Source organism: Oncorhynchus tshawytscha, linkage group LG08 (genome assembly GCF_018296145.1).
Source record: "Oncorhynchus tshawytscha isolate Ot180627B linkage group LG08, Otsh_v2.0, whole genome shotgun sequence".
Classification (NCBI taxonomy): domain Eukaryota; kingdom Metazoa; phylum Chordata; class Actinopteri; order Salmoniformes; family Salmonidae; genus Oncorhynchus; species Oncorhynchus tshawytscha.
This window is the reverse complement of record NC_056436.1, coordinates 43,477,466-43,486,770: the sequence shown is the minus strand read 5'-3', so window position 1 is coordinate 43,486,770 and position 9,305 is coordinate 43,477,466. Positions and strand designations below refer to the sequence as shown.

General features: G+C 39.5%; 1 protein-coding gene across 1 annotated transcript; it reads left to right on the top strand.

The window, feature by feature from the left end:
- The first annotated feature begins 539 nt into the window (after positions 1-539).
- si:ch211-266g18.9 (transforming growth factor-beta receptor-associated protein 1) lies at positions 540-8,140 on the top strand. Its single transcript, XM_024429707.2, has 12 exons — positions 540-614; positions 819-1,563; positions 1,975-2,169; positions 3,647-3,801; positions 5,229-5,311; positions 5,506-5,850; positions 5,952-6,009; positions 6,267-6,410; positions 6,566-6,706; positions 6,825-6,984; positions 7,284-7,705; positions 7,851-8,140. The coding sequence occupies exons 2-12, from the start codon at positions 876-878 to the stop codon at positions 7,989-7,991; spliced, it is 2,532 nt and encodes an 843-aa protein (XP_024285475.1). The 5' UTR covers positions 540-614; positions 819-875; the 3' UTR covers positions 7,992-8,140.
- Positions 8,141-9,305: the final 1,165 nt, after the last annotated feature.

Genomic DNA, 9,305 nt, shown 5'->3' with positions numbered 1-9,305 from the left:
TATGGGGTCATGCCCTTTTGTCCTTTGTACCGAAGATTTTGAGGGCTGTTTCTGGGAAGAAACCTGTAGCAATGATGCCACCCAGAGGACGTAACCAATTATGTCAGGTCACACACACAGTGCACTAAACTTGCTGTAAAATAGACAACAGTGTATACTGTACATTGAAAAGTTGTAAGTCCTCTCTGGCTTATTTAAAAGGCTGAAACACTTTTCAAATAAACATGACATCTTGGAAGAGCACTTTCTTTGCCATATTACAGAAAGGCCTGTTACATTTCTATAACATTCTGAATGTTGCACCATACTAAACATACCCCAGTTTATGCTGAATTGTTCACCTACACACATTTGCGACTGACCACAAACCAAACACTACAATTAATTTGAGGTTTTGTGGCACGTCAAAATATAATTCCTCAACACACAGATTGTTTTCATCCTTGTAAAACTGTTTTATGGTTTAACTTGTGGTGGCATTGTGCAATTGTACTCCTAGGCTGAGAATAAGTGGTGTAAAAGGCTGACACAGACTTCCTCTCAGGATGGGAGTCACATGATGAGGTCAAACTACACTTCACATGAGAAGGGATTTCTAACAACACAAGATCGAGGTAAGGACAATTTATTCGAATAAATATGAATAGATGTTCATCTAAACCCCGTGAATATACTTTTTCATTTGATGATAGATTTGCATTATTGTCTGTGTGACAACATTGTGACAACATTGGTGAAATACATTTCCATTTCCAGCTTTTTTGGGTTCAGTTGTAGATCATTGATGAAACATGATTTGCTTTATTTTTTTTGTCTAGGGTATTCTAATCTAATATCGAGAACAGCATCGGCATACATCAACAAATACAGTAGCAATGAGTTTGAAAGCCTTCACTCAAGTGCAAGTCTATGAAAAACTTCCCAACCCTAAAGAAAAAGACAAATTCAGCATCCATAGCCTGGAGTGTTATGACAGAAATATATACATTGGAACCAAAGACTCATTGGTCCAACACCTTATCCTACCCAGCAGCAGTGACACGAAGGACTCCAGTCAAAGTCCTCGGGAGGGGAGGATGAAACTGCTAGGCTCAAGCAGCCCAGTCACCCAATTAAGGGTGATACCAGTTCTCAATCACCTTCTGGTTCTGTGGGATCGTTCCGTTAGCGCCCTCAACATGTTCTCCCTAGAACCCCTTCCTTTCCTGAAGCGGATCCAACACGTGTCTTTCTTTGAGGTGTGTGAATCGGCACTGTCAACCTCATCGCAGTCTGTGTGTGTGGAGCTGGTGACAGTCTCTAGCAGGAGCAGAGTGGTCCGGATCCATGTTGTGGGGGTGGAGAGATGGGATTGTGTTAAAGAGGTGTCTCTACCCCAGGACCCTGTGGCCTTAGCTGTGGATGATAACACTTTGTGTGTGGCCACCAGTGACAGGTATTTCCTCCACGACCACAAGAGTGGAAGCACCGTTGATCTCTTCCCTCACAACCTGAGCAGGCAGAATATCATTGTGAGCACCGCAGGAAAAGGGGAATTCCTTTTAAATGGGCCTGGCTCCTTGGGTAAGAGCTGCTGTCATGAAAGCAATTACACTCGCACGCAGCACATGCTCTGTGCCCTTCAAAAGAATGCCTGTGGACAAACACACCAGACGCAGACACCTTATAGACAGCTACTTTGTCTGATTTTATAGTCAAGCACTGTGCCTGTACATAATATAAACAACTACACACGAGTAGCTTAAAATAAATAATTGGTCATGTTTATATCGCCGTTCATGACGGCAGAAGGATACAAATCCACTGCTGGGAAAAGTATAGATTTCCTGTTTTTACACATTTACTGTAAGATATCGCTATAGACTACAAAATGAGTGGCTATTATGTGTTATTTAAAATAACGTGTTGGTTGGTACAGTTTACGTATCTATAGGATATTTGTTGTATAGATGTACTATTATTTCTTTGCCACAGGCATGTTTGTCATGAAGAATGGCATATGCCAGCGGCCTCCAGTGCAGTGGCCTGAGGAGCTGTTGGCAGCGGTGGTGTGTTACCCTTACATCCTGGCCCTGCAGCCTCAGGCTCTCTATGTCTACAGTATGGTGGATCAGCATCTCAAACAGACTGTGCCTCTGATTAGGGCCAGGGGCCTACTCTCAACAACAGGTACACTGTAAAACCATCCTGTTATTATCACTCTTGGGGCGGCAGCGTAGCCTAGTGGTTAGACCGTTGGACTAGTAACCGAAAGGTTGCAAGATCGTAATCCCCGAGCTGACAAGGTACAAATCTGTCGTTCTGCCCCTGAGCAAGGCAGTTAACCCACTGTTCCTAGGCCGTCATTGAAAATAAGAATTTGTTCTTAACTGACTTGCCTAGTTAAATAAAGGTAAAATCAAATAAAAACTCTAAATCATTGTATAAACTGAATACAGTAGATTACCATAAAAAACATTGCATTATGTGAAAATATTCAACGGCTGGGAAATATTTGACGTATTTTGGACATTCTCGTAATATTTGATGTATTTTGGACTTTACCATAAAATATGCTGTGTAAAATACAGTAGCAGTTCACTTACTGTATTTGTGAATTATCAAAGTATAACGGCGCTCAAAGAGCACATGGTTGACAAAATCGTACATTCTTTAATGTAAAAAATATGTTATTTGGTGCTGCATTTCCGATGGCTTTTAACTTCCACCCCACAGAAAAAAGTACAGTACAGTATTTTGGAGCACCCAAACCTTTTGACCACTAGTGGGTGATATTGTTGTTTCTTGCTCATTAACATATTTTGAGGCATGCCTTGTGTGCCTTGTGATGTTCCAAGAGTGCCAATTTAACTGAAATGTGGTAGTAGTGTCCTATAAATTAAAAGTATATAAGCGACATTTCGGAGGTTCCGCAAGTCTTAAACCTTTAATGGTTGAGTATTTGACATGTCCTTTGGTCTGTTTAGCCCCGTCACTATTTGGAAGCCTTTGTTAAGGCCTCTAGAATTGCAAGTGATATAAATGACCAAAATGTGGTCTTATATCACTTGCACTTCTGGAGACCTTAACAAAGGCTTCCAAACTGGCATTCATTGATATGCTGTAATATGTAAACACATTACCTAGCAGCCAACCTGCTTGCAGCAATTCAATGTAATTACGATAAAATACTGTCAAATACAAACCCCATTTCACCCCCAATTAATTAAATTAATGAATTAACCCATTCGTTCATTCATTACAATTACCATAATACGATCACTGTAATGCATTATACTGTTGTTTTACTGTAACTTACAGGCAGCCAGTTGCCTGTAACTTACCATAAAAACAATAGTAAAAAAAGATCACAGTAACAGTATTGAATACTGCAAAAATACAGTATGGTAACATACTGTACCTTTTTCTACAGTAATTTACAAGAAATGTTTTACAGTGTATTGGACCAACAAATCAATCAAGCTGCCACCCAATAACACATTTAAATGTTTATTCATTTCATTCATTCATTCAGTCAGTCAGTCAGTGACAATGACAATGTGACAATGTTTCATTGTGGTCATTCTGCATACTGTGACTTCCACTCTGGTTCAAATACTCTGTTTGGGGTTTCTGTCAGAACATGTCAATGTTATCCTCTCTTTAGAGGGTGTGTACATTTTTATGGAGAGAGAGATCCTCGGTTTGTCCCATGTACCATTTGAGGAGCAGATCCAAACCCTGGTAAGGTGTGAGAGAGTGGAGGAGGCATTGGAACTGCTTGGTGGAGTTCAAGCTCATCTTCCACAGGTTTCTTACAAGGTAATCACTGACAATAAACAAGATCTCCTTTTGACTCTGAATCAAATTGCCTAACTGAACACCAAGAATAAGAACTACAACTCTCACGTAATTAGGACTCAGGCCAGGCAGGCAAGTCGAACCCAGACAATGCAAGCTCTTGTACCCAAGGGTTCTTACAAGGTAAAACACAGATTATAAAAAGTTTAACAGATGATTAATCTCTCATCTTCCTTGACTCTTCCATCCTAGAAAATAAAGACAAAAACAAATCCAACTATTCACATATTCACAAGTTAGGAGACTGCAGAATGCACAGAATAAAGCAGCAAGGATTATTTTAAGGTGGAGATATGGTTCCTCTGTTGCAGTCATGCGCTGTGTTCTTGGTTGGTCATCAATCGACAAGATAAATGAAAAAAAAACATGATTATTTTATTTTATAATATACATATTTAAAACGGCCAAGTTCTATTCACAACGGTATTCAGTTGGTAAGAGACAGACATTCCGTAAATACTAGGAATAGATTGTCCACCATCTTTGTGTTATCCAGACAGAAAAGAGAAATAGGCAAAAGAACATTTCGATTTAGAGCAATAAAGGAATAGAATAAATTAACTGAGCAAACTAGAAACCTTTCAATATATAAATTTAAACATTATTTTGAAACCATTTGAATATAGTATATAGAAATGTTGTGGGACTATAGTAGATGAAGAATCAATATTTTTTAGATTGAGTATTTATTGGGTCATTATGCTAGTATATTATGTATGTTTGTAATAGTATGTTATATGTGAAAGTGTGTTTGTATTATAAATTGTATTTTAAAATGTTTAAGGACTCTTGGAAGATTAGTCTAAATGGGGACTAAAAAAGATCCAAATCAAATCAAAATCAAATCAAACATACTACAATAGCCTAATCCACAGGACTACAAGTTCAAAATTGCATCAGAACCTTATTCTATATTAGAACTTGATAACTGATGTGTAGACAGCATTAAATAAATGAATACCCTCATAACATGGTATATGAATGTAATATTTCATCAGGGTAATCATGTTCATCAGTTATTGAGATGCACATGGAGGTGTATGATGAAGGCAACAGATGGAATCAGAGATTTGTTGGAATCATGGTAGATTCTCAAGTTATAGGTCGAGGGTTGAATTGAGTATTCTTGAATGAATATGCCTTCTGTTCATGACTTTTTCATTATACTTTGTCTGTCTTGAAAGCTTTGAAATCTGGGTTTATGGGTACTAAATTTAGACATACATTAACGTGTTGCTCGTAAGATTTAGTTGCAAATACATTAACTTCAGCCCCAGTGACTTGAGAAAAATAAATTGATTTAAAATATGTTTATTTGTAATATGTACCAGATCTTAGAAGATAAGTGATATTATTTGATTTTACAAATGTTGTATTTGATTTGACAGGAGCTGCATAAGGCCATCACTTGCATGGATGGATTCATTAAATTCTACCAGGGGTCTTTTTCAGAGGCCAAAGAACTTTTTATGTGAGGACAGTCCTTTTCCACATCTTATTTTCAGTATGGACCCCTAATTTAAAGAAACTACCTTCAATCATAGTAAAAGTAGATCATGTCACTAGCATTATTTATTGCTTTGTTAAAACAGTTTGAATTATTAGTTCTGCTGTCTGTTGAAATGTTTCAATAATGTTTCAATTATTCATTCCTGTTTTCGACAGCAAAGGGGAGTTGGACCCTAGAGAAATCATCAGCTTGTATCCAGAGATGGAACCACTCTGTGAGACCTTTCATTCCCAGCTGGTCAAAGTGAACAATGCAAAGGAGCTCTTGGCACTACGGCAAGAGGACAGGACCACATTTCAACAGTATTTAGACTTCCTGGCCGATTTCCTAAGGGTGGTTCGAGGAACGAAGCAGGGAGTTAAGTGCAGTGAGGATATCGATACTGCACAACTGAGAATGTACACAGAGCAAGGTGACAGAGTAGACCTGGATGCACTTGTGTCCTCTCCCAATTCCTGCTCAATCGACAAATGTGTGCCTCTCCTTGAGCTGCACAAGAGGTGAGAATGGGTGGCTGTTCAGTATGAGAACAACATATTTGAATCTTGCAATGCTTCATTTAATATAATACTGCTATAATTTCATTATACTGTCATCTCAGATTTTTCACACTTGGATTACTCTACCAGAGTCATGGTCACCATATCAAAGCAATCCAGGTAATCTCTGAGTTTAGCATTCAATAAATAGATGATTTGCATTTATTTTAGCCAGTCTAATCAATAACATATTCTTTGTATTTTACTTTGTACCATATTTGTGTTGTAAGACAGTGAACAATGATATAATGTAGTTTCTGCTTAAATTAGGTTTTCAGACCATACTGAAAATAAGATGTGTAAAAGTACTGTCATCACAAATGTTATTTGGCCTTGGTAGACTCCCGGTAGAACTTAAAGTCCTTATGATGTTGCAGACTTGGGTGAAAATTACTGATGGGCAATATGAAGACAGCTCATGTTCAAATGTGTATGAGCACATTGTGAGAACTCTCAGTCGACTAAAACAGAGAGACGTCGTTTGGACGTTTGCAGACTGGGCTCTCCAAAGAAACCAGGAGGTATCTGAGTATCCATATAGCTCAACTGTAGAAAGTATACAAATATTATAATTATAATAAATTATAATAATTATAATAAATAACATCATTATTTGATCGGAACTATACCTCATGTTGACCTATTTTAGTGTAAGTTCTTTACTGTAACTTTTAAGGTTGGAATACAGATTTTCACAAAAAGAGATCCAGAAGACCAAGACACATTTGCACAGGAGGATGTCCTCACTTTTTTAAAGAAGTACTCTCTAGCTTTGATGTTGTTCCTGGAATTTCTGGTCCATGATTTGAAAAGCAAGGTTGGTACCACCAGTATATCAATAGCACCACACCACTTTTACCCATAACAAACTGTTGTTTGAAATGAATTAAAGGCACATATTTGTATTCCCCCCCCCCCTTTTTATCATTTCTCAGGAGGAGAAGCATCATACCCTTTTGGCCACCGCATATGTCACCCATATACTCGGAGCCTTACAGAATGGAAAGGGTACGGATTCAGATGGAGGAATGACCAGAGATAAACTGCAACAGTTGCTGTGGCAGTCTTCCCTCTATGACACCATGACAGTACATGGTATGTGAGTCATATGAAAATGTATCATGCTTAATGAATGTAGGAAGTCCTTACTCACCTAACTATTTAATCAAAACTACTTAACAGGATAAATATAATTATTACTCTTGTTGCGCTCTAAGAATGATGTAGCTTACTAAACTCTATATTCATTCGGATTGATGTAGCTTAATAAACTTCCTATTCATTCATCATTCATATTTGTTTTTTCTTCTCTCTCGAAACCTGATTCCCAGGTTAGATTGAATAGTGTATGTGATTATTGTTTTATAATAATATAAGTATGACTGATATTACAGAGGCCATCCAGCCGACAGTCCTGCACACCGAGCAGGCCATCCTGCTCGGGAGAGCTGGTGACCACTATCAGGCCCTACAGACCTTGGTCCACAAAGAGAGAGACCTCCAGGTTGCAGGGGCCTACTGCAGGAGGGCTGCTGGGTGGCAGGAAAGGGAACTGGAACACACCCTTTTCCTCACCCTGCTCCAGATCTACATGTGCTCCAATGAGCTAGCGAGTGCGGCCGTGGACCTGTTGAATGCCAACGCTGCTGCTTTTGACCTGGATACAGTCCTCCAGGTTCTGCCGGATTCCTGGTCTGTTCAGCTGGTCTCCCAGTTCTTGTTGGGGTCCCTTCGAGGGACTTTCCATCAAAGACGAATGGCAGGGGTAGAGAGGGGCCTGGCCCAGGTAGAACTCCTTAGACACAAGTACACTTGGGTGAGCACACGCTTCAATATTTTCTCAGGGATGCACTTGCTTTGTTTACAATGGGAATCTTCAGGGTTTCCGTAATGCGGAAGTAGACTCCGTTTTATTAGTACATGTTGTGCATTGCATTCATATTCGTCTCTTGTCCCCTCAGGCCCAAGCCTCAAAAAGAATGCTGAAATTGGATAAGGGTCTGGTGTGCAATACCTGCCAGAAGGATCTCACAGAGCCAGAGTTTGTGTATAGTCTTAGGGGTGAGCTGGTTCACACTAACTGTGGAAGCTACACAGAGTAGCTTCCACAAATCCAATGCAAGTCAAAATGTTTCTAGTCCCGTACCACTTCAAACATTCAACCTCCAGCTGCGTACCCTCTCTAGCACCAGGGTCAACGCACTCTCAAATGTTGTTTTTTGCCATCATTGTAAGTCTGCCACACAAACACTATACGATACATTTATTAAACATAAGAATGAGTGTGAGTTTTTGTCACAACCCGGCTCGTGGGAAGTGACAAAGAGCTCTTGAAGGACCAGGGCACAAATAATAATAGAATAATACTCAATAATTTTCTTTCTTTATTTAGCGATCTTACATATAAAACCTTATTTGTTCATCAAAAATGGTGAAGGGTGTGCATGAAAGGATGCACATAACTCTGCAACCTTGGGTTGTATTGGAGAGAGTCTCAGTCTTATATCCTTTTCCACACACAGTCTGTGCCTGTATTTCGTTTTCATTCTAACGAGGGCCGAGAATCCACTCTCACATAGGTACGTGATTGCAAAGGGCATCAGTGTCTTAACAGCACAATTTGCCAAGGCAGGATACTCCGAGTGCAGCCCAATCCAGAAATCTGGCAGTGGCTTCTGATTCAATTCTATTTTTTGCAATTATGATGAGGCTCTCTTGTTCAGATATCGGTAAGTGGACCAGAGGCAGGGCATGAAAGGGATAACGAATCCAGTTGTTTGTGTCATCTGTTTTTGGAAAGTACTTGTGTAATTGCGCACCCAGCTCGCTCAGGTGCTTCGCTATATCACATTTGACATCGTCCGTAAGCTTGAGTTCATTTGCACACAAACAATCATACAATGACGGAAAGAGCTGTGTGTTGTCCTTGCTAATGCAGACAAAAAGAGCTCCAACTTCTTAATCATAGCCTTGTCATCACGCAAGCGGTCAGACAAGTGAAAATTATAGTCAGCGAAGAAAACTTTAAGCTTGTCCCTCAATTAAAAAAAACATGTCAATTATTTGCCCCTTGATAACCATCGCACTTATGTATGTTGTAAAAACACTGCCCATATAATTTCATGATGCAGAAAATAGACAAGAGTTCAGCGGCCTTGCTTTAACAAAGTTAATCATTTTCACTGTAGTGTCCAAAACGTCTTTCAAGTTGTCAGGCATTCCCTTGGCAGCAAGAGCCTCTCGGTAGATGCTACAGTGTACCCAAGTGGCTTCGGGAGCAACTGCTTGCACACGAGTTACCACTCCACTATGTCTCCATGTCATGGCTTTTGCACCATCAGTACAGATACCAACACGTCTTGACCAAGAAAGTCCATTTGATGTCACAATGCTGTCCAGTACTTTAAAAATATTCT

Coding starts and splice junctions, on each gene's coding strand:
- si:ch211-266g18.9 (XM_024429707.2), top strand. CDS start 876: ATGAGTTTGAAAGCCTTCACTCAAGTGCAAGTCTATGAAAAACTTCCC. Junction 1,564..1,974: donor AAATGGGCCTGGCTCCTTGG/GTAAGAGCTGCT, acceptor TCTTTGCCACAG/GCATGTTTGTCATGAAGAAT. Junction 3,802..5,228: donor TTCCACAGGTTTCTTACAAG/GTAATCACTGAC, acceptor TTGATTTGACAG/GAGCTGCATAAGGCCATCAC.